Here is a 26,047-nt window from a genome sequence, read left to right on the forward strand (position 1 = left end):
TCAAACGGGTCATGCCACTCTAACAGTCTCTATAATTCGGCTAAATTGAGTTTATGCCGAATTTATGCCAGCACTAAAAGGCGGCGATAAAACGCATTTGCCGCACTGAATTTCTGCTACTTTAATTGTGTATATACAATTTACTTTGTTTGTTTACCTCTGTTTACATTGGTGGTGGTTGAACATGAATTTTAATACCCAATTCTGACATTTATACACTTTTACCTCTGTTTATAAATATATATTGTCATGTAACGTTTACTTCCATGCCTCGGAATACAAAAGTCCCAGCCTTATTAGATACAACATACAGATCGTCGCATTACAAGGACTTTTGATATCCAATTCCTAAGTGTTTCGCATTGCATATAAGCAAAAGTTGGGTGTCAGATTTATCAGCTCAATAAATAGAAACATTGACTCATCAAGTCTCTGATTTCTTCATGGTATTAACTAAAAAAGAACTACTCTCACGGCGGGTGTCCCCAAAGAAAGCTGGGTAAAGCCGCCCCAACGTTGTTGTTATCCTATCCATCCATCCATCCATCCATCCATCTCTACAGTCGTCCACTCTCTGGTATAACTCAATGGAATATTCATTTGTCAAAAGTCCCTCCACCTTCGCCTGTACAAAAAAAAACAGCACTGTCAAGTATTGTGTTGGTCAAAGTGAGAGCCATTATCTCATCACTTGGCTTCCCTCTGCCTATCTTCCCCTCCCCCCTTTTTCGGGCTCGCTAGGTTAAGCTTCATATTCAATTCCATTTGAACAGACGCGTGCATCTCTAGCCACTGATTCTCCTCTCGTTCCTCCTAGACCCCGTTGGTGTGAGGGCTCTGTGGCTCAGAATCAGATCTATCCGGCTGGGCAGTTTCTGAACCTCCCTGTCTGTTTTGTTCGTTGATCAGTTTCTCCATGAAGGAGATGTAGTCGTATTGTGGCATTCCTCGGTCTTCTGACATATCTGGTCCACTGTGTGCGGGCATGATCTCGACAAGTTGATCAATCACTTCATCAGGTACCAAGCTGTGTCGTAGATCCATCTCTGTCACGTATGGCTTTCCATCTGCCACCTCACGGAATGATTGGTAGACTTGCTCTGCCGTGTTCTGATCTTCTGTCACATCCACCATGAATCGGATAAATTGTTCAAATGTCACATAGTCTCGTCCACCAGATGTCGCATGGAAGTAGTCGTGCATCTCATCTTCTGAGAACACAAGTCCAAGAGACGCGAGGGCTGCACTGAACTCGAGCTCCTGGAGAGAGTTGGTATCGTCGCGGTCAAAATGGCGGAAGACACTCTCAAACTCTTCCAGCTGGATGGGTGTCAGGTTTGTCATGCTTCGCGCGACCATTTGGTTTTCCAAAAAGGCAAGTTTCTTCTGTACTGATGTCTTGACAAGACCCAGTTCGTATGATAGCTCGTCGTATGTGTAAGTGGTAAAGTCGTTCTCCTCGATATTGGCCTCTTGACACTTTTGGTCCAGTTCTGAGATCTTGTCCAGATACTGGTCCAAGGGTGAAAGGCTCTCACTAAGCTTCCTGACATGGTGTAGTTGGTCTTCAACATCGCCATCAAGACCAGATAGGGCTAACTGCATTGTGTTGAGAGCCATTGCGAAGTCATTTGCTTTATCGGCAAATGATTTACGAAGGGCGTTCTTGATACTGCGAGACAGTCAGTCGGAATGTCAGATATTTTCACTGTAGGTAGACTTACTCTCGAATGGTTTCGTTGATGAGCTGGGCACGTCTCATTTCATTTGATGCCAACTCTGCCCACCTCTGCTCAAGAGCATCCAAACTCAATTCTGCCGGTGGGTCGTATGGTCTCAGACGGTAAGTACCCAACTTTGTCTTGATGTTTCCAAGCAACGTTGCCAGGTCACTCTTCTCGGCAACCCATTCTCGCTTCTTGCCCCTCTTGTAATCGAAGAACTGGTTCAATTGAGCCTTGGCGTCGGTGTATGTTCCTTCGAATGTAGCCTCCTTCCAAACCTCAATTCGCTCCTGGATGGCTTTCAGGAGTGCCCGCATCCGTCGTTCGTATGCACTCTGCATCTCCCAAGCGCCTTGCATGTTGTTGACGAACTTTTCAACACGACGTCCAGCATTCTCGACCTTTTCCATTTGCGAGAATGCGTGGAACCAGTAGGCGATGTAAGTCATCAGGGATCGTTCGTCAGGCTTCGCAACATCGCACACATCCTCTACATCCAGCAGCTTGGGGATACCGATCTCCTTATGTGCGATATCGAAGGCCAATTGCATATTGCCTCGGTGGTCTGCTTTGTCCAAGGCATCGTAATCAATAAGGTCTGGTCGGTGAATGTCCAGCAGAGCACAGAACGCCAAACCGTCGTTCCAGCTACCACTAAAGTCTCGCACCTCGACCTCTTCGTAACACGCCGTCTTTCTTTGACACCAAAGCAGCAGGCCTTCCTTTGCTGACATACCCTCCTCGTTGATGTCACTGATGGTGAACCGAAGAATCAGTGTCCAGATGAGACCCAGAACAATCTTTTGGTTGCCATCAACAACATCCTCCGCGCCAATATTGGTCATCTGAATACCCCTGGATTTGACAAAGTCGAGTGCCGTGTTCGCATTCTCGAATTTTTGGACTCGAAGCTTGGGTTTCGAGGCATAGCGGCCGAGCGATTCGTGTGAAAGACATTCGAGGAGGTGAATCAACATGACCTAGATGTAAGTGTTAGTCAAGCTGACCAAGTTAGTGTTGTCGTTCAACTTACACCGTCACTGAGATCCTTGACAAGGTCTTTAACCTCGAGGTTGCGAGCCTCAATCTTTGTGTTGAGCCTGTGAGAAATGATTTTAGAATGTTATAGCCTAGGATTGGAACAAGAGGCATACCATTTTGTAAAGGTCTTTTGTTGGACCGTAACCCATCTTTGCTGTTCCGCAAAAGCCATCTTGATTAACTTTGTGTCATGCGACTCAACAGCAGCAAGAGCGTCCGCAGGAATGGGATTGCTTCTAAACGACCTTGGGCTTGACGATTGTTCCTGTTTGTGAACCCCTACAGGTGACGATGCGTTCGTAGTTATGCTTCCAGACCGTTGCGCTCGACCAACATACGGTTGTGGCTTGTCCCACCTGTTGCGCGGGGTCGGTGAGGACGGTGGGGAGGAAGAGACGGAGGAGAGGGAAGCGCCTGTGAGGGATCGATTGCGGGCAATAAATTCAGATACTGGCGAGGAACAAGTGTTGTTGGCGAGCGAGGAACGAGGAGAGTGCAAAGAGGAGTCGAGAGTAGGGGAGATTGGAGTCGAAAATGAGTCGAATGAAGCGGACGAGACCCTCGAGGATGTAGAAGATGAAGCCGAGACCGAGGCGGTGGAGATGCACGATAAGCGAGATGATTCCGATATTGAAGCTGATGGGGAATGCGGACGAGGATAATGGAAATGGGGATGACGCTGTTTAGATTTGTTGTTGTGAAGGCCTTTGTCGTGTTGTTGCTCTTGTTCTTTCTCTAGGTCCTTATGCTGGGAGTCGTTGCTGCACAGAGCCTCCGAGTGTAAACAAAAATCGGGGAACTTCTCGTTACCATCCAGGTTGCCGGGTTGTAGTGGAAGCACCCCCTGAAAAGCCTGAACGGAATTCCTAACAGCGTCCATTTTTAGCTCTGAGCCACACGTTCTAGCGGTTGCTGCGAGCCCCTGTTAAGGTGGTAAGTTAGGCCAGGTTAGGTATGGTCTGTTGACAGGCAGGGCGTCTGACAGTCGGTTGGAGGCCTTTGAAGATGGTATAAAGGTAATTTAGAATTAGATACGAGGCAGAGGTGTGAAATGTACGAATATTTAAATAAATATGTATTTTCTTGTTTTCAGGCATTAAATCGAAAGGGAGGCTGATGTTGGGTTTATACCTGGGTATTGGGTCCCATCTCTTTCATCCCAGCGCCTCTTGAACCTCCTCGCATAAGATCCATACCACTGCATTACCCTTGAAGATAATGAACAGCATGGTACAAAGGGGTTGTTCCTAATTGTTCAACTAAGAAATTCTGTTTAATTTGTTTCTCTTAAGTAATTGCTAATATTCCCCAGGCTTCCCTCATCTGTTTCCATCTAGCAAACTAGTTTCATAGACTCGAGGCTCAATGCACATGTCAACTGAACTGCACGGGGACGGGAGTTTATTTCCAGGGGATCCCTGCGACCGGCTGTAAATCCCGACGCATGGCGTTCGTTGTTCAGCTGTTTTTGGTGCCACTTGGAGGGGTACAATTGGGGAATGGCAGAAACGGCATATCCATTGCTTGTTGAAGGACAACCTAACCTAAACGTGAACGCGTGTAAGAGGTCGACTGGCTGTAAACGTTTAACAGTTCGTGAAACGTGTACCCCTTTTCTTATGCAGATTTAAGTTGATTGTGTTTATGTTATAGTTTTAGCTCAACCGAAAACAAGAAATAAGGGCGGCTACCTGATGAGTTACATGGCATACATTGTGTTGAGAGACGCTCACATCAATTTCACCTACCATCAGTCCATATGAATTCATTTACAACTTCCAAGTTCGACCCCATTCAAGATACAAAACAGAAACAGAAATAACGAATCATATCCTGTCCTTTAACATTATATATGACTCCGACCACAGATGGCGAAAAGTCTATGGTTGGCTGTTCCGAGATTCAATCACTTGCCGACGACAACTGTCTCAGACAAGCTATTTGCATGAACACCACCATCATATGGTACATATCCACTAGGAATTATAGGGACTATAAACATAGAAACAGCACACTCTACCAGAATCAAGTGTCATGATTAGTGGCATTCAAGCAGTTGCTATTATTAGAGAGATGATCCGCATCATGTCCCGGCCCACTTACGAATGGATATCAATACAGGAAACAGGCTCAAGGAAGGATGGAGTAGAAACCGTAGATCCAATACCATTTCGCATATTGACTAGTATTGCTCAGTTGACTCGGTTTCGTCCTCTTTAATCGGGCGATCGGTCTCAAATGAGGCCCAGATATATGATAGGATGATCAGAATTGGTAAACACTGCGATTCAAGTCTCAAAGTGGCAAAACGAATACTGTGGTCGATTCACGACCACTCAAGTATCGTCATCTCCATATAGCAAGGTTCGATGAGAAACGGAGACTTTAGTAAAGTGATTGGTACACTATGCAAGCTCTTATACACGATTTATCATACAACCATTCCCAGTACCCGAATTCGTCTATGGCTTCTTCTGTCCGAGAATCTTGGCATGTTGCTTTCCAACTGGTCTTCCAGTCTGACTGGCTCGTGACCGTAGAGTGTATCTCTCCTTCTTCCAGGCAAAGACCATCTGGTCCACACTGCCCATGTCGTGTTTGGGCTTGCGCATGTATGTGAGACGAGCACGTCGTGCCCTCTTGGGTCGTCGCCAGATAATGTCGATACCCGTCACCGTTGGGCTGTAAATCTTGAACCACATCTCCACGCCCACCTTCATCATCTGTCCTCGCAGTTGGATGGCCGTATCCTGGCCCCGGCGTCGGATTTGAAGAAAGGCTCCAGCAAAGGGTTCGCCGCTTTTTGTCGTTACCATTAGGACATCTCCCACCTTGGCGCTGTCGGCGTGTTCCCTGGAGAAAAGTCGTGTGCGTGCGCCAGTTGGGTCGAGCTTGGTGATTTGCTTTTCCAAGAGTGCGGGCATGGGATCGGGATGCGTGCTGCGAATGCTCGGGACGCGGGGATGAACATAGAATTTGCTGACCTTGGCAATATCCGCCCCTGGATTGAGTGTCAGCAATCTAATTCGCAATGTTGCAGACATAAAAAGACGTACGCTGCTCAGCGCTGAAGGCATTTAGCATCCGCTTGGACGTAGACTCAACAGCGGCTGCTGAAGAGGCATTTCTCTGGAAGGTCCTCTGGAATCTTGTTCGTCGAAGGGCAGTCTTGAGACAGCCGACTGGCCGTCCCAGGCTTGCGACGTTCATTGTGATGTGAATTGCCGTGAAAGATACGACAACGAAGTTAAGGTAGGCTAGAATTTCTGAAGCTACGTCCAATGTTCATGGCCCGACAGTGCCAATTCCCAAATCTGATTGGTGCGGTCCCGCAGTTTGTCCGCCCGGGTTATTTTCAACAGCACTGTTGTAAGGTAAGTTTGGTGCTGAATACCAACTCGAAAAAAACGACAGCCATTTTTCTGGACCAACTCGATCATTGAGTTGCGCAGCCAGCAAGATGCTGAACAGGTCAATTATGCCGGCCCTTAGGCCGCTTGCGAATTTGCGAGTGTCTCTTGCAAACACTGCACCCCAATACCGACGCTTCAGTGCAACTCCTACCCGATGTAGGTCAACTCGAAAACCGACGACCTTGATAATGAAGGAAAACCCATTGACACCTTGCTAGGCTTGAGTGCCGTCTTCGCAGAGACAGAAAACCCCGAGCTGAACAAAATCCTTATCGATGTTCAGGAGAAGATCATTCTTCCAGCATACCTGCCCGAGACACAGAAGAAGATTGTCTACAACACTAGCAAGGGCGACTACATGCGACGCAACCCCATCGTTATCGAGCTTGATGGCCTTGAGCATACATTTTCGCCAATCGATATAAAGAAAGACATCCCAAATTCAAAGACGGCACTCACAGAGGCGACCAAGCTGATGAAGACCAAGGAGGAATGGGACAACATCGGTACATTCCTTGCTGGCTACCAGAAGGCTGGGATTAAGCTAGATCAGGAGCACTACATGTCCTTGATTCGAAGGGCATGCGCCGCCCAGCAGGAATACTCCATTATTGAGTGCGCCAAGCAGGCTGACAAGACTGGCCTTACTCTACACCGCGATTCCTCAATTGCCCTCTTGTTGTCATCCATCAACCAAAAGATCTACAACTCAGCGCGAGAAGATGGAGATACGTTGCAGGCTTTTAAATGGAACCGTCTGATCTGGGATATTATACAACGGCCAGAGCACGTACAGAACCGTAACTCAGACAGTAAGCTAGCTTACGGAAGCCCTGTTACCCGAGGACTTCTTCTCTTCACTCAAGCACATACAATCCAAGCGCAACAGACAGCCGGAGAGTCTGTCGAGAAATTGACTCAAGAATTGCGGGATAACGTAGAGTTCATCGCCGGCCTGTGGAAAGTCCAGACGACGGGTCATGAACTGCTTCGCTCGTGGCATCTCAACAAGTTAAACGTGCGCAGTGACCGAGGGACTGCCGCGAGAAAGGACCCCCTCAGCCCCTACTACTACATCAGGGTACTTGCTCAGAACATCAGAGCGATGGAACTTGCACAGGAAATTATTGGTGACGATGCAAAGAACCTGATGCCTTACCATGACATGCTAGAGAAGCATGCGGGAGACTTCATCGAGGCAGGCTCTAAAAACAGGAAAGGCTTTGGTCTCGAATATGAAAGTATTACAGGTCGAAAGCCTGAATGGGAGAAACATTTGACTATGGATTAAAGGGCGACTGGGATGTTCGCCAACTAATCAACGAGGGTTTTATCCAAACATGTCCTGAAAAGATTGATGGTGGTTTTCATGTAAAATATATGTATCATCTAGATTCCTTCAAAAGCACGTTCTATGGTAGAACGATGTACTTCTCCAAGTGCTTGGGGATAGCTCCAAGAAGTTTCTTGTCAGTCAACCACTTGCGAGAGAACAATCTATCGGCGTATCTGTAAGCGCCATCGCAGAGGACCGTAACAACAGTGTGGCCCTTGCCCAGCTTCTCCGCAACCTCTTTGGCAGCAACAACGTTAAGGGAAGAGCTGGCGCCAAGGTAGAGTCCTTCCTCATCCAAGCAGCGGTAGACCATCTCGATGCTCTTCTCGTCCGAAATGTGAAGCGAACCATCCACCAAGCCAATATCTGGTTGGAGGTTGTCAGTGATGCGACCCTGTCCGATACCCTCAGTAATACTGGAGCCGGTGCGCTCGTTAAGCTTGCCGCCGGAGGATACGTAGGAGTGGAGGACACTGCCAGGAGGATCGGCGAGGAAGCTCTTGACCCGGCCGTTGGAAACGTCCTTCAGATACCTTGTAATGCCAGCTAATGTACCAGCAGTACCAGTAGCACATGTGAAAGCATCAACCTTTCCATCTGTTTGCGCCCAGATCTCAGGACCTGTTGTCTCGATGTGCGCACGGCGGTTAGCTGTGTTATCGAACTGATTCGTCCAAACGGCATTGTCTAATCGCTCGGCGTGCCTACGGGCCTGGTGGTTATAGTTCTCGGGGTTATCGAAAGCGACAGCTGGAACAGGGTAGACCTCAGCGCCGAGGAGCCGCAGGAGATCGATCTTGCCTTGGGACTGGGTGTTGGGCATGTAGATGACAAGCTTGTAGCCTCGAGATCGGCAGACGTGGGCGAGACCAATACCGGTGTTTCCTGCGGTGCCTTCGACGACGGTACCACCGGGCTTGAGAAGCCCACGCTCTTCGGCGTCCTTGACAACATAGAGAGCTGCACGGTCCTTGACAGAGCCACCAGGGTTCATGAACTCGGCCTTGCCCAAAACCTCGCAGCCGGTTTCGTCAGAGAGGCGGTTAAGACGGATGAGAGGTGTGTTTCCGATGGCTATAATATTTTAGCTCAATGAGTAAGTTTTAGTAGCACACAAGTAATGCGCACCTCCAGTCAAACCTCGGGAGACACCTTGAGCTCGAGCGACATTTAGAGTATAGGAAGTAGGAGCTGCAGCAGCTTTGGCCGCAGAGGCGGCGAGCCTTCTAGCGGTGGGACGAAACATGTTTTTGATATGAAACTTCGCAAGCTTGACAAAAAGTCAATTGACAGAGCTACAGATGTCTGAGCTTCCCAAGACTGGAGAGGATTGGTGGTTAGACGTGGAGGTCCAGCTTGGTAATGGGAAATGTACGTGATGGTGGGGCCGCGATCGGCAATGGCGCAATCCCGGGCTGTCGGCGATGGGACGGTATTCCTGCACCGACTTCCACAAAGGTATCATTGCATCTCAGTATCAGGTATTGAAGTGGTTAAATGTCCAAGAAAAATATTCATAAGTGGTAAATATCCAAGGGTATTTCATCTGCCAGGTATACATTATAACGCTCAGCTTTCATATGTTCAAGGAGTATTCTGTTCCAAACGCACGTATGGTGCTGGGAACAAACCTCGAGAACCCATATATGCTCCAAAGAACCATTCTCCGTTGACGTCTTCAATCTCTTTTATTTCCGCTCCTCGTGGAAAGAGAAGCTCATCGTCAGCCCCTGCCTTCGGGTACCATCCAAATCTTGCTGTCGCTTTCATTCCTACTCCCCCATCAGGGGGAAAGGTCTGAGTAAACCCGCTCTCTGTCGGCGCTGTTTCTGATACCTCTCTCGTGACGAGCCGGGCAAGTTCTTGATCATCATCGTGCCAAACCCATTTCAGGAGGCCCTTTTCGCGGTGTTCCGGCTTTTCTGGCGCATCTGACTTGAGTCCTCTGCCCCCCACTAGGTCTTGGGCTATGTATCGCCATAGTCCGATTTTCCCATCTGTAAACGCGACAACCACCATTCGGTGGCCATTCAGACATCTCCTCCATCCAGAGTGGCCGTTCTCGGGGCTTATTTGCCGCTGTACAACTAGGTTGCCATAACAGGAGGAGCATATATCGTAATCGCCTGGGGTAGCATCCGAAACCAAAGTGCTTGTGCAGTGGTAGCAATGGTATCGTGCCTGGTTCGGCTGAATGGGTTCCTGGCAAACGTCGCAGCGTGTCGTGAAGGTCAGTGGCTTGAAGGGTCCAATATTGGATGCGTTGGGGCCTTTCAGTATCGTGGCGGCTGTTGGCCGACCTGGTGATCTAGGGGGACTGCCAGATCGACTCTGGTTTGGCTGAGTGGCTTCATGGGCTAGAGGCAGAAGAGTATGTGTGCAGGATCTCCCCTGGTTCACACAATCATTACAAAAGCCCCAATCGCCTTCATTACATATGTTGCAACGCCAATAACAGTCATTTGTCCAAGCAGAACAGTTCGCGCAGAACGTGCCGCTTTCCAGTCGATGTCTAGGGTCGTCCGTCGTGAGCGTTTTTCGTCCATCGGCACCGCCAGGAGCTGAGCGAGGAGGGCGGTAGCGACTCGCAGTCAACATATGCGGCTTCGCCAGAGACGGGTCCCCTTGCTGCTGCCGTGTCTTCTCCCATTTTGCCCAGGCACCGTAGCCGAATCCAAACCAGTAGAGGCAACCCTTTCCAGTCCGATAACAGTCGAGACACATGTTCCATTGTCCGTTAGCACAAATTGAACAGTTGTAGTGCACCTCGTATTCGATGTGCGGCTTGTTACATCGAGAGCAGCTGACAGAAGGCTCTGGATATAGGTGCGATCTTGTCCTTTGGTGCCCTGAGACCGTTGGACTACTGATCGGACTGGTCACTGTCTGATGAACAATTGCAAGGTCGACGGGACGAGGCCTATTTGAGCGGCCGGCTGCAGGATCATGATGAGAGAACAATGGAAGAACCGATGCGCTCGCCGCGTTTCCTTGACGACTGGCAAATGAGAGGCTCCCAGTGTTCGTGCTCGACGCAGCTTCTGTGGGATTTGGAAACGGCGCGGTGTGGATAGGGGTACTAGTACTGCGTCCCTCACTGAGGCTAGGTCGGGATTGGGTGGGATCCGTGGTTTGAGATCTTGAACCCAGGTCTGTCGATGACCGAGTAGCAGGCCTGTTCTCAGCTGCAGTTGCGGTCGGAAATACCGGGGTTGTCGAGCTACGACCTCCACTAGCGGTCCTTCTTCTTGGTCTCCGTACTGGTTCCTGCACTTCGAGGCTCGCTGATGCTGCATTTGTTTGCGGACGACTTCGTTCCTCGGTTTGGCTTGCAGCGCTGGTGGCACTTGCAGCACTCGCAGACCTAGAATGTGGTCGAGATCTTTCCCTTGTTCGACCTCCTTCCGGTGCTAACATACGAGCGTCTGCCGCTGAATTCTCAGCAGGTCGTGTTAATGGAGGATAGTTGTTTCTTCGTGCTTCTTGACGTGTTCGATCTCTCTGGCGCCGTCGGTATGCCTCGGTGATTCTCCTACTGAGCTCGTCGTCGCGACTCAAATCGATGTTATCCAAATCAAGTCCGTCGAGAAGCCCTTCTTCCTGAATCTGTCTTGCAAATGACTCTATTTCCCGCTCAATATCCCTCTCACTCATATCACCGGAACTTATGAGTGACCGAATGGATGACTGGTGTTCGATCTGACGTTGTCTTGACTCGCTCCGTCGACGACGCCGCTCCCCTTCCGCTGGCAGTTGGTCGGAGCTATGCCGGCCTCCGTCCTCCATTCGCGGACGGCGGCTTCCCCGCTGGTGGCGGCTATCCAAGCTTCGATCTCTTTCCCGGTCCCTTTCCCTGTCTCTGCTTGATCTTCTTCTGTCGTCGGCGGATCGACTCTCGCGCCTCCGTCTTGTCCTTGGCGGTGCTGAAGAAACACCGGCCTCTTGTAGACTCAGCTCTGTGACCTCGTCTATCAACCTTCTATCCTCAGCATAAGCACGTCGCTCCTCAGCCGTTCGGCGAGTATTGATTGTTGGCAAGACTTGATCGCCCGGCTTGTACTTTTTGGCCATCTCTTCTTTTTCCACCGCCGAGCGATCTTTGCCAGGGCTGGCTGCGATAAACATATCCAGGAGAGTGACAACGGTGGCATTATGTTGAGTATTTCGTACAGTAGCTCGACACGATGGGCATGTAAAGATATTGGTGCCGGGAGCTGGCGGGTTTGGCGACCGCTCGGCCGTCGCGGCCTGAAAAGTAAACCATTCCTTCAAGCAAGCGCCACAAAACGTATGAAGACAATCAAGGAGAGTCAAAGGCTGGTAAAGGAGCTCCGTGCAGATCTGCGCGCATAGTTAGCTACTGTAGGCGGTCATTGAGGTTGGAGACCAAAAGGCGGGGAGATTTACAGAGCACGTCAGCTCCTTTTCTAAGTCCAAGCCAGTATTTGTAGGCTCCATTCATGATACTGTATTAAATATCACCCTTTGCCTGGGGGGGAAGAAAGCGCGGGTGCCAAAAAGAGCCTGCGCTGAGTGAGTGAAGTCTGATTGAAGATGTAAGTTGAGGATGATGTTGGATCGACTGCTAGAAGTTCTACTGTACGAGCTGCTAGTGGCGGGGTCGGTCTGGGCGTCCAGACTCACCCATGGAAGGCAGTCAGAAAGAACGGCATTTACACAACACACCTCCTTTAAGCAGGTCACAATACTCGGAGGATGGGTTGGGCCGCAACCTGGAAAATGAGAAGATTAACACTGCATATAGAGAGTCACGTTTACCCATGGATGTTCGCGGGACTTGTAAGACATTATCTGCACCAAAAGCCGAGCTGTCCATATGTTAGATACTGCAGGTTAACAGTGAATGGAAAGAAAGTCATTCAAGACTCTGGCGCTTGATGTAGGTAACTTGTAACACTGTAGCTATAAATATTTATATGAGCGTCAATAAAGTGAATTCCAGTGCTTCTCATAGCTAAGCTCAAGCTTAATCCATCATAAATTGCTGCAGATCAATTTTATAGTTTACACCAATCCCCATAGCTTGAGAAGCTATTGCTTAACCCCACTCATGAACAAGTAGATGGTGTGTTGGCCATCTGTATACACGGTGGCACATCATGATGCCTGATATCGTCGACTTTTTATTCATTTGTGCTTAGATTGCTATGTATTTGTCTCACTCACTACGAGTAAAGACACATGCTGATCTGAATATCTTTCGCATTATTTTTCTCATGAGTGGCTCCACTCAGCTTTCTTCTTCTCTGCGAATGCCTTCATACCGATCTTTTGATCCTGGCTACCAAACAGACTGTGGAATACTCGTCGCTCAAACTCGACACCGTCGCGAAGAGGAAGGTCCTGGCTCTTGTTGACAACCTCCTTAGCGGCTTGAACGGCGACCTTGGAGTAGCCAGCAATTGTCTCGGCAAGTTTGAGAGTCTCCTCCATCAAAGCTTCATGAGTTGGGAAAGTTCTGGCAGCGAGTCCCCACTTCTCAGCATCAACTCCAGAGAAGTTCTTGCCAGTGAGAATGAGCTCCATAGCCTTCGACTTGCCGATAGCACGGGTAAGGCGTTGGCTGCCTCCAGCACCAGGAACAGTGCCGAGCTTGATCTCAGGCTGGCCAAAGTTGGCATTCTCGGTACAGTAGATAAGATCACACATCATAGCCAGCTCACAGCCTCCGCCTAGGGCGTGACCTGAGACAGCAGCAATAATGGGCTTCTTGATTTGGGTAGTGAGGTCGGACCAAGACTCGATGAAGGAGTTGGTGTAAGCTTCAGCGAAAGTGAGAGGAGCCATCTCCTTAATGTCAGCGCCAGCGGCAAAAGCCTTTTGAGATCCAGTCAAAACAATGACTGAAGTGTCATCGGCTGCATTGAAATCAAGGAGAGCCTGGTTAAGTTCCTTGATAAGAGGTGTGCAAAGAGCATTGAGGGCCTTGGGACGGTTCAGTGCCACTGATAAAATAGTTAACTGCCAAGTTCCAAGTATTGAGAGACAGGTATCTTCATACCTTGGCCGACACCAGGCTTGGGCTGTGAAACTTGGATATATTCGTATGTCTTGGAGCTATAAGCTCGGGCGACTCGAGGAAGAGTAGACCGTTGAAAAGGCACCCGAGCAGCCACAGGTCTCATACAGTGGAAAGCGTTCATTGTGAAGTTATAATAAGGAAGCGAGATGTTGAAAATAAACAAAGGGTTTTACAAAACACAACCTGTGTTGTCTTAGCTGAAGCAATTGGTGTTGTATAGAGCTACAGAGTAGAGATTGGGCAGGTCACTAAGAGCTTGACTGGCCGATAACTGGGGGTGCTTTAAGCTTCCCCAGTGACGCAACTGGACAAAAGAGCCGAGGATAACATGGGCCGGCCATATCCATTACAAAGCCGATGAGACGAGGATGATCAATAGTAAACGTCACATGCTTATTTCGATACTGCGACTTGGTCTAAATAAACATTTTCTGATCTGGTGTTTCTGTTTCATGATCAAAGTTAAGGATAGTTTCATTTTATTCTGCTTAGAATGCTCTCTCGTGTGGTAGGAATAAATAGCACTGATAGTCTGGTCGTACATCAGCCCTGTCAACACCCAGTCATGTGCGAATGCAGTATTCGGATAGAGCATGATCCACCAAATCCCTATAAAGGAATGTTTGATGATCAGGAACAAGTGCATATGTTTAATGAGTTTGATAGTCCGTTCCCCAGGGGTGCTATGTCTTGATTCGGATGTCGTAAACATCCCTGATTCACAAAGGCTGTTTGTTGACAGTTTCGATTCGATTAAAGCTCACTGTAGATTGCCCACATGAACTGGACAGGGGTGAAATAAACCTCGAGCGAACTGCGCCTCATCGATATGTGGGGTCCAAGGGGGGCTCTCTCCAGGAGTCAGGGCCTGCCAGGACCTAAGCAATCTGGCTTTAATCACCAATAAGATTGAAGACTAACAAGGGAGGCCACCAAACAACCTGCCTGTGGTGCCTGTCTAGCCTGTCAACGGTTCTCCTTTGTCCGGTAAAGGGCCGGTTGTTTAGCTGCCTTCCGTTACGTGGCTGTATCTCTATTTCCAACAAAAGTTCGAAGCCTGGTTATCTCTACAATCGTGATTTCGCCATCCTTTTCTTTCGCATCAACTCAATTTGGCTAAACCTTGGTTTCTGTCTACCACGCACCATCAGAATCGACACTCTTCAATATCTAAGTGCGACAATCTCCATCAAGAGAAACGACCTACCTCGATCGACAGCCGCGAATCATACACACTATTCAAGATGAATGCGCCAGAGCCTGAGCAGACTCCCTTCGAGGCTGTCAGTGTCCACACCTCGAGGATCCAGCGAGTACGTCTTTAAACATCGGTCATCGTATCCTGCGACTTTTCTAACGATGGAAATAGAAATACCAAGCTTTACTGGACCAGTCAACCCCTTTCGTTCTCTACAGATGGGTCGGCACAGTTGTCTGTCTCGTGCTTTTCTTCTTGCGAATCTTGGTTGCGCAGGGCTGGTATATCGGTATGTTTGATTCTTAGTTCCTGCTTTCGCATGACAGCCATTTTGACCAATGTTAGTTGCTTATGCGCTCGGTATCTACCTTCTGAACTTGTTCCTTGCTTTCCTGCAGCCCAAATTCGACCCCTCCAACGAAGAGGCCGACAATGATATGGAGGATGGCTCTGTAGGCACCCTGCCTACCAAGTCCGATGAGGAGTTCAAGCCCTTTATCCGCCGACTTCCTGAGTTTAAGTTCTGGTACTGGGCCACCCGAGCCATTGTCATCGGCTTCACCTGCAGTTGGTTCGAGGTTTTCAACGTGCCAGTTTTCTGGCCCGTCCTGGTTATGTACTGGTTCATCCTTTTCTTCTTGACCAGTAAGTTGAACCTGTACAAGACGTCTAATCACAAAGCTGACCCTTTATAGTGCGCAAGCAAATCCAGCACATGATCAAGTACCGCTACGTCCCTTTCACTGTTGGCAAGAAGAACTACGCCAAGAACAGTTCGTAAACAACCAGAGCTTTCCAGGATAATTTTCTTCTCCAGCACGACAGGTGGCTCGACCCGCGAGATACCCGTGTGTCCTGTATTACCACGAAGGCCAGCTTTATCAAGCTGCACTATAATACGATGTGTGTTCTGAGGCGTGTATTACAATCATGAGGCAGGATTGATGGGCTATAACGCAAATTCAAATGGGGTTCGGCGATAACGGATATGGGTAGTTTGAACGAACGCGCCCTAGCTATAGATTTGACTGGGCTTGGGTTCATGAAAAATAGTGAAGACGAGGCATTTAATGAAAATGACAATTGAAATGATTAAAACCGCCTTGCAATTGATGTCACATGGATTTGTTTAGTGTACTTGTGGCGATGAACTGTGGTGTTACAAGGTTAGTAGTGAGATTCAGTTACTATTGGAATACAAGTTTGACAAGAACACTGCTTAGGAACCGGTTAAAAATACTCATTACACGCATTGAACAGATTCGTGACATCAATACTAATTTAGTCTAGGACGACATTTCTAATACGTTGTTTCAACGTTTGCGATTCTTATACACACAAAACGGCGCGGAGCTTAGACAAGGCGGCTGGTGGGTAGCAGAAAAATTGGCCTCTAAGCTTTAGGCTACAAAAATAAATAAACTAAGAGCAGAGCCTAAATAGCATAAACTGACTTACTAATTTCGTCTCGTATGCCTCCAGATCGCCGGTAGCCTCGCGCCGATTCCTAGATTTCCGCACCTCGAACCTCAGCCGCGCTCGCGTCTAAGCTTCTTCATTCAACTTACAACCCAGAATCAACAACGAATCGCGATCCCTTGTTTTTTTTTAACACATCGCGACGACAGAACTTACACCAATCGTTAACCAGGCGGTCATCGCCAATTCAATCTTATAATCATGTCTTCAACATCTCGTCCCGGCGAGCGCATGGTTCACCAGGACTTCATCGCTCGAATCCGATACTCAAATGCGCTCCCTCCGCCACCACATCCCCCAAAGCTGCTCGATATCCCCAACACTGGTCTTGCGAGTGGACAGTACACGACACCAGGCTTTGCCTCGCGTCTTGCGAGGGAGCAGCCACTGAACATTGAAGCTGATGCTGAGCTTGGAATGCCCCTGGACTTGGTGGGCATGCCCGGTGTTTTCGATGGCGATGAACGATGTGAGTTGGCCTTTTTTCGTATCGAAAATTGATGATGCTAACTCTATTTCAGCCATTCAAGCTCCTGCTCATCCCTCCGCTCTTCACCCTCATGATCGACCGCTCCTAAGGCCCATCGCCGCTCTCGGAAAGCTCAAGGCCGCCGAGGCCAACGTTTCTTTCCTTCGCCGAACAGAATACATCTCTTCAGGCAGCTCGAAGCGCAAGGATGGAGGCATGCCTAACGCCATGCTCAAGAAAATCAACAGGATCAAACGTGTTCCGGAACCTGCTGCCGATTCTCCTCACGCCATCAAGCGCAAGATCGACAAGGGTTTCGAAATCGCAGAGCAAGAATTCAACGATCCCAAACGCGCCAAACATCCCAGCAAGAAAAATCTCAAGGTGGTCGACGTTTCGCCTCTTATTCCCGATCTCGATGCTTTCCCAGACACTGGCGCATACGTCACAATAAAATTCCACCAAGCCCCTGTGGTCAGCGCAAAGCAGTACGACAGACGTCTTCTGAGCGGTTTGTTCAAGCCCATCGACCGAACACCGGATGAAGAAGAGGCGTACGAGGCCGCCGTGGCAGCTCATGAGCAAGATCCCGACAACATTCCCAAGCCTCAGAATACAATGAACTACGAATACTACCTGGCAGCTTCAGCTACTGCTGGGGAGCGCTTCCGTCGCAAATTCGATGTCGAGGATGCTGATCACAACGACGATGAGCTCTATACTCATCAATCAGATGCTGGTGGCTGCTTTCAGTTTCGACGACTTCGAGGTTATGAGACCGCTCAGGAGGTCGAGTTCGAAGCTGCGACCAAGTATGACGAAGAAATCATCCTATCGTACAATGAAGACACATTCTACCCCAACCAGAAGGCTGTGTACTATTATCCTGTTCAGCAGAAGTCTACCGTTCGACCTCAACGAACAAAGAATATCGCACGAAATATTGGCATCGCCGAGGAGGAGCAGGTTATCGATCAGCTCGATATCACTGTGGAGGATCCTACTGAGGAGGTTCGTGAGATGATAAAAGCTCATCATGATCACCCTCTTGGTGGAGGACCTGCTGAGGAAGAAGAGGAGCACCACGAGGGCCAGGATGCCGAAGGCGAAGAGGATGTTGACCACCGGGGTAGCAGCCCAGCGGCCCGTCGCTCAAGATCGATTTCTGAGGAGCGCGATGCGGAGGGTGAAGATGACGACTAGGCAATCATCGAACAAGAAGCCAACGGCAACATCAAGGAGTCATGCCTTATTCCGGAAGATGACGACCAGGTAATCATCAAACGAAGAGCCAAGTGCAGCATGAAGGAGTCGTGCCTTTTACCAGGAGAAGATGAATGGGTAATCATCGAACAAGAAGCCAACGGCAACATCAAGGAGTCGTGCCTTTCACCGGATTAACCACAAATGTTTCTTAGGGGAACGTGGCGGCATATGCTCTGAGACCCGGCCGTGACGAGGACAGAGAATGCAGCATGTATTGGGCGAAATCAAGGATTGCGGCGCATAACTTATTAATTATAGATTTCAGGCGTAGTAAAAAAAGTTGATGTTCCAAACATTATGTTCGCTCTATCTTGAGACCCTCGTATATATAATGCTGGTATCTTGATGCAATCAACCGTAACGCCATACATGCCATGGGTTAAAATATGCTACCCTTCGCTCTACCGCTCATATTCCATATATGTGTCGTTCAATCAAGTTCAATTCATTCATTCCACGACCTTGTCTTTTGGTAGCTTGGCGTTTGCGCTGCTGCGGTCGTAACCAATGATTTCTCTCTTGTCATCTATAACTCGAGCATATCTGCATCATGTCAGTAATCATTCGATGGCACACCAAAACGACATATGGAAATCTTACTCTAGCATCAAGCGGAAGAACCACGCTTCCATGTCGACTTGACGAACAGCCTGGTTCGCCCACTCTCGACTGGCAGCAGCAATGCGCTCGCCCTCTTGACGGCCAGCTTCTTCGTTCTCAAAGAAACGAACTGACTCGAGCCAGTCATCTCCTTGAATACTTAGGGGCACGTAATGAGCCCATGGCTTGAGCCACTCAGTGTGCCACTCGCGAAACACGGCGAGCTTGAATGTCAAACTGCGACTACGCAAAAAGGCAGTGAAACGTCCTGAAAATGCATTGCCATCCATGTCGAGGAGGTATTTGTAGGACCAGGCATCTTGCTGATCTACAGCCTCGGTGACATTGAAGAATGCCCGTTGCGCCTCGCAGTCGCCTGGGTCACATTGACCGATGTGGGAGAAGTGGACGTCGACCATGTCGCTGTAATCACCTCGAGGAACTTCGCTGGATCCCCAAGACGGTTTATCCTGCTTCATAAGAATCTGAGCTTGATCCCGCGCATTGAGCTTTTGAACAAGACGTTGGCGATGTTGGCGTCGCCAGCGACCATTGCGGCTATACCCTCCTGTCGTTGAACCGCGCCAGTATAACTTGCTCTTCTTCTTGGCCCATTCCATATCCATTTCCTCGTCGTATTCCACCATACCAGCCCAGTCCCAGGGTGACGGATATACAAGATCGCTGTAAGACGAGATCTTGGATTGTGAGAAGATAGGGAAAAGGTCTTGTACAATCCTGTATGTGTTTGGGCCACCAAAGAAACCAAAGTTGGACTTGAGGCTGGGTGACAGACAGATATCGGACATGGCAGTGGTGTTGTAGATGAATCCGAGATCGCTCATGCCATATCTACTTCGATGATCAACCGTCTCGTCCTCTTCGAGACATCGAGCTGGCGTATCTGGCGGACAGGACAAGCGCGAATGGGCCCAGGTGGATTGGTGGGCAAAAGAGTTGAATCGTGTCAGAGTCGTCTCCTCGAACGACTTACCATCATGCAGCTCCTCATTTGTTTGAGTGAAATCATTGGCAGGTTGTGATTTTGAAAAAGCGACAGGCATGTTCTTCTCTTTGGCTGTCTTTACCAATCTTGCCAAGTCTTCATGGGAGAGAATCACACGGGATTCATCATGAAAGTTGAATGCAAGGTCCATATCGGGGAGATATTTGAGAAACTTGCTCATCATTCCCTTGGTGGCATTTTGCTGCCACTCGACACCGTTTTGGATGTATGTGATCCTGTGGTCTCGAATAGATACTCCAATCAACCCGTTGTCAAATCCCAATGCCTCCCTGGCTCGAGATCGGATGGTTCTAGGCTTTAGTCCCCAGAAGGGTGTGATCAGGTCATATATCGTGTCAAACTCATCAATTAGTTTGACATTGCTGTCCTTTGCAAACTGAAACCACTTGTCGAAATGAGGTGGTGGTGGCATCCCATATCGTCGCCGATACTCCTTGACCGCTTCATCGAGCGTCTTGGACTGCCGAGCCTTTATCTGCTCGAGATCTTGTTGAGCATTGCTCGCGAGGTAACTAATAGGATGGACTTCTGGAGTGGGAACCTGTCTTGGCTGCGAGCTTCCTATAACGAGTTGTCTCTCTTGTGATGCTGGCTCTGGTGACGATAAAGGTTCCGAGGATGCCGGCGTTTTTATTTGATACTCTCTTGCCTGCTCCGGTGGTATTCTGAGGAGAGTATAAGCACAGAAGAAGAATAACGTGAGGGCTGCAACGGATAAGAGTTGACGCCGTTGAGAGGCGCGAAATGATAGTAGGGAAATCATGTTTATGTATGGCTTCTATACCAAACACAAAGTACAAGTCGACGCAACAAAGAAATACCGACTGCAAGTTTCGATCTTTCTAGTAAAAACAGAATCAATAAGAAGGCCCAGGTGTCATAAAGTCATAATTCAATGTCATGTCTCAAGACGAAGTTGAATATTGATATGAGACGCCTGAGGTAGTAGTCTTGGCTACTGCGTTCTAATTGGCTGCTTCCGATGAAGAAAACAACGGCGCTGCGTTAGTACCTTGTTGGCACAACGACTTGAATCTCTCAGTACTAATTCAAGCTTGGACATCCCAACAGCCATGATATTACATTGTTGATGAAGGATTATTTGCAGACACATAGTGGGTTATTATTGATAGTCAGTTTTCATAAAGATAGACGACAATGCCATTTGCCGACAAGTTTGTACTACAAGGGCTGTTGTGCAACTTCGATTCAGACAGATATCAAATACAAGCATTCAACATCACACGACTGCATATGGAAAATAAATTTGAGCATCTCGTCAAGGTTCAATTGGTATGCTCGCGTATGCGACAAGCGGGCTATGTAATCGCATCGGTCCTAGTCATCATCATCCTCCCTTAACGCCGAGAGTGCCTGTTTCTTTTCAAATCACTTTTTGATTGGTTTCCCGTCCCTTTTTAGTAGAAGAAGCCAATGATCTTGCCGGAGACGTGCTTGCGACGGGCCTCCTCGTGGTCCATGATACCGGCAGAGGTGGTGAGCATGACGTAGCCGAACTGACGAGCAGGGAGCAGCTTGACAACCCACTTCTCGAGATCGGCGAGACGGACGTTGTAGCGGGGAGAGATGACTCCGACCTTGTTGAGGCGGCCGTTGAGCTGAACAACGATCTTGCCGGATCGGTGGTCATCAATCTCCTCGAACTCTCCAATGTAACCTACGTGAATGTTATGTTAGGCATGTTTCGTGAGATTAAACGTTAGACATCATGAGAAGGATTCCGAAAAACGTGTAAGTCTCCGAGTTTGAATCTATCGGCAATTTATAGGGGCTGAGTCGTGGGGCAGTATCGACGGTAGCCCTAGTTATCATGCCGAATGATGAAGATGGGAGACTATTCGACGGCATATGGTGGTTGGATCATGGTGAAGTAGGACCGTCGACCATTTTTGCCATGTCGAATAGTGGAGACTTGACACGGATTCGGAAGGGAAAGATGCGTGTAGTTCGTGTCACATACCGTGTCGCTGCATGACAGTGAGGAACTTGATGATGACCTTGGAAGAAGGTCGGATCATGACCTGACGCTTGCCAGCCTTCTCGGCGTTGTTCATGGCGTTAAGCGCATCGTGGAGAACTGAAGTGCGGACCATTTTTGCGGTGTTTTGAGGAGATTCTCAAGTCGGGACGGGGAAATGAGGTATCTGACAAAAGTCCATGTTAGCCTTTCGAGGGCCTTTGAGCGAGGAGAGTGCCCTCAACGATCGATCGCGAGGGTTCTGCCGCCCAGTGCTGAAGAGAAGCGTATCGAGGATACAGTCGCCAGTTTGTGATAGATATTTCCGGCCATTGTTGAAAAGATCGGTCTCCTTCTTCACGGTCGACGACGATATCCTTGATTGCCACCCTTTGCCATGGTGAAAGGCATCATCCTTTTTTTTGATTCGACTCGCTGCAAGCGTAAGTCATACATACCTCGAAAAATTGACTTGGTCGGTTGATGAAGACTGTAAAGGAACGGCAACTCGAAATCACCAAGAGAAAAAAAAACCGGTACCTCGGATGGGGAAGGAACTGTGTGAAAAATGGGTCCGTGCACTTGCCCTAAGGGTCTGCGCACTTCGTTTAGATTTCGGCAAATCCCAGTCAAACTAAACGAAGACATTTCCAGATCACGACTCAACCCCCTTCCAACTTTTCCTTGAAACACATAGAAATCTTCGAGGATCGCCCGACGAGAAAAAAATATTCAAGATGGTGAGTTTTTGACATCGGACCGCCTCTGCTCGCCAATTGCTCTGCCCAGGCCGCATATGCGACTTGGAGAACCAATTTGCGACGTCAGTGGGGGGAAGAGCAGCAAGAAAATAATTACCCAAAAAGTCGACATGTTGGCTAATGTTTGTTTCTCACTATAGTCGGACGTAGAAGACAACACCCCCGAGGTCGCCGACGTTGTCGAGGTTTCCGGCGATGCCCCCAAGGGCCAGATGTCCATTCTCGATGCTCTCAAGGGTGTCCTGAAGCTCTCTCTCATGCACGATGGTCTTGCCCGTGGTCTCCGTGAGGCTTCCAAGGCTCTTGACCGTCGCCAGGCTCACATGTGTGTCCTGAACGAGAACTGTGAGGAGGAGGCCTACAAGAAGCTTGTTGTCGCTCTCTGCAACGAGCACAACATCCCTCTCATCCAGATCCCTGACGGCAAGCAGCTCGGCGAGTGGGCCGGTCTCTGTACGTTTTACAATCCATACTGCACCTAGCAGAATATAGAAGTGCTAACATGTTTCAACAGGCGTTCTCGACCGTGAGGGTAACGCTCGCAAGGTCGTCAACTGCTCTTGCGTCGTTGTTAAGGACTGGGGTGAGGAGTCTCAGGAGCGATCTATCCTCCTGAACTACTTCCAGACCGAGCAGTAAATGTCTGAACTGGCGTTGGATGTGAGGATGATTAGAGGTGCGGACTTGGTTTCATGACCGCTTGACACATACGTGCTGTACTCTAGCCAATTCGACTGGCATCTAAAACAGGTTTAAGGCCTTACGTCTCATGGCCATTGAGAGGAATTAAAAAAAAAATTGGGCATCATCCGATATTCAAATTGCTTCATGTGTATCTCTTGTGATTGATGGGTTCACGGCTTCCGCCTGTACTGTCTACTTGCGTCCTTCCACCTGCGTTTCGTTGTTAAATGACATGCCAAGACATGTTGGGCATGGGTAAAACTTACCATGATGATGTGATATCCAAACCCAGTCTTGACCTCGACGAACTTGGGGCTGTTGGTCGTGCTTGTTTCAAGAGCGAAAGCCACCTCCTCAAACTTGGGATCCAGACTACCCTTGGTCTTCCAACCTAATGAACCACCTTGTCTGGCCTTGTCCTCAGAATACTCTCGCGCCACTTCGTCGAATTTGACACCATCGTTTAGTTTTGCCAGAGCCTCCTCCTTCTTGGCATGCTTCTCGCACTTTTGATTCAAGCTCGTCAGCAGTGTAATGATACAGTGAGACCTGTAGTCAACTCACCAAAATGTGACGGACATTGATGTTCTGAGCACCTTTTGCTTTGCCGCCAGAGCCGGAGTCTTTGGCATCTTTGGCATCTTTGCCCTTGTCTCCTCCCTTGGCCTTTCCGCCGTTGTCTGCACCCTTTTTGTCGTTTTTGCCCATCTTTTCTACCTGAGGTTGTCGTGTAAGAGCAAGAAGAGCCTAAAGCTGTCGCCAGTACAGACCTGAGGTAGCTTTGGTGGCGGGGTGAAGTCATGCCCCGCCATGACATGAACCCTTGAAGACTTCCTAATGTGGCCATGCCCTCCTCAGTTCGTGATTGTTGGTTTTGTTAAACGTCGACAAGACTTCACTGGCAGACTTGGAAATAATTGAAAACTCTTAAATCTTTAGTGTTTGTAATATTAATTCCAGTATCGAGACTTGCGACTGTGCAGCGAAGCTGCTCTATCATGCTCCCATGGCCATATCAAAGAAGCCCTTCTTTCTTGAACTTATACACCAACGAGTTGCGAAAGTCGTTGGACCGCTGGTATTCCTCCCGATCAACATTCTCCCGCGCCCTTTTCAATTTCTAATCCAGAAAGGCTTTGGCTCCCTTCTTTTGTTTGACTAACTCGCTCTCGTATTTCTGGTAGAGGTTCCAGTCGTCTATCTCAGATGGACGGGGTATATTAAGGATGTCCTCTATTGGGCGCTGGTCGCTCACTCTTTCCAGAGTTAACATCATATGGTGCCGGTCACTGACTTCGTTAAACCATTGACTATATCGGCGTATTGTGTATCTGTTGTCTGTTAGAGAGTGACAGCTATGAGATGGGTGCCTGACAAACTCACAAACCATCGTAACGTATACCAGCTTTTGGTGCAAAGGGGCTTCTGAGATGATATCCGCGCAAGATGCGAAATGTGGCACCCACTTGGGATATGAGCGAAACGTGTATGTCGGCAATCCTCCCTTGCCTGACATACCGTATAGCTCCGTCATCGTAATCAATATCCTCTTGCCCAGTTAGTAACGGCAGAGCGGCAACTCCGTATTTCCCTTTGGTGGGTTTCTCGCGGTTGCTATCAACGATACCATCCCGATGTGCGCAAGCCAAATTGAGCCACCAGCTATACCTCGATATTAGTAACAGCTCAGTTTGTTTAGGCTGGAGTGCCTTACTGCCCAGGTTCGATCTCCAGATTTCCCTCCATCTCTGAAAGTGTCTCGCCATTATTGGCTTGCCAGCGGTCCTCAGGATCTTTGGCATCAAGGTTCGGCGTCACATCTCTGAGTCGGCCCTTCTGGGACAATTCGCGGTAGCGATGCTCCTCAATGTGAAAGTAGGGACCTCGAAACCGCTCGATCCATTTGCGCTCTAATCGTTCCACCAGCTGGATATCTGCTGCAAATCTCGTGGGCACCCTGGGATGTCGGTATCTCGGATTTATTATATCCGATATGAGTTTGTCCAGGTGCGTGTTCCGGATAGTCTCGATCTCTATGGCATGACTACCGCTGCCGTCACCCTCGTCCCTCAACACTGCTTTCAGGAATCCCATGACCTCTTCCCACCGAGGTTCAGGGCGTCCCTCATGCAGACTGGTGCGGACAGTGTCGCACATCTCACGGAGCACATCTGCATCGTATCCTGTTCTAGGGGGTAGCGGCTTCCTGTATGTAGAAGGCCCGGGCTGCGATTGAGACTGAGATTTTTGTTCAGGACTGACAGCGGGGGCTATGAGTTGTAAGTTGGTCTGCGTCTCCAAACTATGCCCAAAGTAGGTAACGTGAGATGCTCACCTTTGCCTTTGCCTTTGTTTTTGGAGGACGACATGAAGTCAGCCTGATCATTGATTGAGCTCCAGCGTCGACGCTCACGGTCAAGGCGGGCAGCCAATGACGTCTGTGGACTTTGCTATCAGCTTTTTTGTAGTAGAGTAAAGTAAAGTATAGACAGTGCTGCAGAGTGAGGAACGAGATGCAGAGATCCTTTCAGGTATGTCTATTAAGACAATGTAATGAAGAACAATACAAGGCGAGGCCAGTAGCTAATTGTACATGACGATTGATACGAGCTCATAGGAAATCAACATTTGGTTGTCGTTCCTTACCTGGCTGTAGCTATTGCGATTTGGCGTCGCTGCGGATTTGCCGTCCATTACTGACATTTTGGTACAAGAGGTTCAGTGGATTGCTCCTGGCCCGGGTTACTCGATCAAAGTACGAGTTGCACTTGCGTTATGGCAACAGACGATCTTGTTGTCCTTCCAAGTTCAGGCCGAAGCAGCGCAGAGAGACGTATGGCAATAACAGAGTCTTTTCCGACATTTGTCTTTACAGCTCATGATTGACATATCAATTGCGGGCCCGATGCAGTCAACCGCAGGGACAAGAAGCGACTGGGAGGCGACTTGGGTAAAGACTTTTTTCGGTTTTCCTCACGAGGAAAGACGAAACAAAAACATCCAGGCTGATAACCAAAGGTAGGTTCAA

General features: G+C 48.8%; 11 protein-coding genes across 11 annotated transcripts, besides 1 other annotated feature; 4 read left to right on the forward strand and 7 right to left on the reverse strand.

The window, feature by feature from the left end:
• Nucleotides 1-529: 529 nt before the first annotated feature.
• Nucleotides 530-556: a microsatellite.
• Nucleotides 557-813: 257 nt separating this feature from the next.
• FPSE_01094 (uncharacterized protein) lies at nucleotides 814-3,645 on the reverse strand (the record flags this gene model as incomplete). The annotated part of the gene is made up of 4 exons (XM_009254214.1): nucleotides 814-1,672; nucleotides 1,725-2,704; nucleotides 2,758-2,824; nucleotides 2,879-3,645. The coding sequence occupies 4 exons, from the start codon at nucleotides 3,643-3,645 to the stop codon at nucleotides 814-816; spliced, it is 2,673 nt and encodes an 890-aa protein (XP_009252489.1).
• Nucleotides 3,646-5,227: 1,582 nt separating this feature from the next.
• FPSE_01093 (uncharacterized protein) lies at nucleotides 5,228-5,975 on the reverse strand (the record flags this gene model as incomplete). The annotated part of the gene is made up of 2 exons (XM_009254213.1): nucleotides 5,228-5,766; nucleotides 5,822-5,975. 2 exons carry the CDS (start codon nucleotides 5,973-5,975, stop codon nucleotides 5,228-5,230), a joined length of 693 nt encoding a protein of 230 aa, XP_009252488.1.
• A 268-nt stretch (nucleotides 5,976-6,243) lies between these two features.
• On the forward strand, nucleotides 6,244-7,469 carry FPSE_01092 (uncharacterized protein; the record flags this gene model as incomplete). The annotated part of the gene is made up of 2 exons (XM_009254212.1): nucleotides 6,244-6,334; nucleotides 6,397-7,469. The coding sequence occupies 2 exons, from the start codon at nucleotides 6,244-6,246 to the stop codon at nucleotides 7,467-7,469; spliced, it is 1,164 nt and encodes a 387-aa protein (XP_009252487.1).
• A 121-nt stretch (nucleotides 7,470-7,590) lies between these two features.
• FPSE_01091 (uncharacterized protein) lies at nucleotides 7,591-8,760 on the reverse strand (the record flags this gene model as incomplete). Its single annotated transcript, XM_009254211.1, has 2 exons — nucleotides 7,591-8,588; nucleotides 8,643-8,760. The coding sequence occupies 2 exons, from the start codon at nucleotides 8,758-8,760 to the stop codon at nucleotides 7,591-7,593; spliced, it is 1,116 nt and encodes a 371-aa protein (XP_009252486.1).
• A 3,989-nt stretch (nucleotides 8,761-12,749) lies between these two features.
• FPSE_01090 (uncharacterized protein) lies at nucleotides 12,750-13,678 on the reverse strand (the record flags this gene model as incomplete). Its single annotated transcript, XM_009254210.1, has 2 exons — nucleotides 12,750-13,480; nucleotides 13,537-13,678. 2 exons carry the CDS (start codon nucleotides 13,676-13,678, stop codon nucleotides 12,750-12,752), a joined length of 873 nt encoding a protein of 290 aa, XP_009252485.1.
• Nucleotides 13,679-14,801: 1,123 nt separating this feature from the next.
• FPSE_01089 (uncharacterized protein) lies at nucleotides 14,802-15,536 on the forward strand (the record flags this gene model as incomplete). Its single annotated transcript, XM_009254209.1, has 4 exons — nucleotides 14,802-14,870; nucleotides 14,927-15,044; nucleotides 15,101-15,400; nucleotides 15,451-15,536. 4 exons carry the CDS (start codon nucleotides 14,802-14,804, stop codon nucleotides 15,534-15,536), a joined length of 573 nt encoding a protein of 190 aa, XP_009252484.1.
• Nucleotides 15,537-16,435: 899 nt separating this feature from the next.
• Nucleotides 16,436-17,906, forward strand: FPSE_01088 (uncharacterized protein; the record flags this gene model as incomplete). The annotated part of the gene is made up of 2 exons (XM_009254208.1): nucleotides 16,436-16,703; nucleotides 16,756-17,906. The coding sequence occupies 2 exons, from the start codon at nucleotides 16,436-16,438 to the stop codon at nucleotides 17,904-17,906; spliced, it is 1,419 nt and encodes a 472-aa protein (XP_009252483.1).
• A 512-nt stretch (nucleotides 17,907-18,418) lies between these two features.
• FPSE_01087 (uncharacterized protein) lies at nucleotides 18,419-20,359 on the reverse strand (the record flags this gene model as incomplete). The annotated part of the gene is made up of 2 exons (XM_009254207.1): nucleotides 18,419-18,512; nucleotides 18,570-20,359. The coding sequence occupies 2 exons, from the start codon at nucleotides 20,357-20,359 to the stop codon at nucleotides 18,419-18,421; spliced, it is 1,884 nt and encodes a 627-aa protein (XP_009252482.1).
• A 655-nt stretch (nucleotides 20,360-21,014) lies between these two features.
• On the reverse strand, nucleotides 21,015-21,710 carry FPSE_01086 (uncharacterized protein; the record flags this gene model as incomplete). The annotated part of the gene is made up of 2 exons (XM_009254206.1): nucleotides 21,015-21,274; nucleotides 21,578-21,710. 2 exons carry the CDS (start codon nucleotides 21,708-21,710, stop codon nucleotides 21,015-21,017), a joined length of 393 nt encoding a protein of 130 aa, XP_009252481.1.
• A 601-nt stretch (nucleotides 21,711-22,311) lies between these two features.
• FPSE_01085 (uncharacterized protein) lies at nucleotides 22,312-22,974 on the forward strand (the record flags this gene model as incomplete). The annotated part of the gene is made up of 3 exons (XM_009254205.1): nucleotides 22,312-22,314; nucleotides 22,476-22,788; nucleotides 22,850-22,974. 3 exons carry the CDS (start codon nucleotides 22,312-22,314, stop codon nucleotides 22,972-22,974), a joined length of 441 nt encoding a protein of 146 aa, XP_009252480.1.
• Nucleotides 22,975-23,211: 237 nt separating this feature from the next.
• Nucleotides 23,212-23,727, reverse strand: FPSE_01084 (uncharacterized protein; the record flags this gene model as incomplete). The annotated part of the gene is made up of 3 exons (XM_009254204.1): nucleotides 23,212-23,229; nucleotides 23,286-23,525; nucleotides 23,584-23,727. 3 exons carry the CDS (start codon nucleotides 23,725-23,727, stop codon nucleotides 23,212-23,214), a joined length of 402 nt encoding a protein of 133 aa, XP_009252479.1.
• Between the last annotated feature and the right edge of the window lie 2,320 nt (nucleotides 23,728-26,047).

Source organism: Fusarium pseudograminearum, chromosome 4, assembly GCF_000303195.2.
Source record: "Fusarium pseudograminearum CS3096 chromosome 4, whole genome shotgun sequence".
Lineage (NCBI taxonomy): Eukaryota > Fungi > Ascomycota > Sordariomycetes > Hypocreales > Nectriaceae > Fusarium > Fusarium pseudograminearum.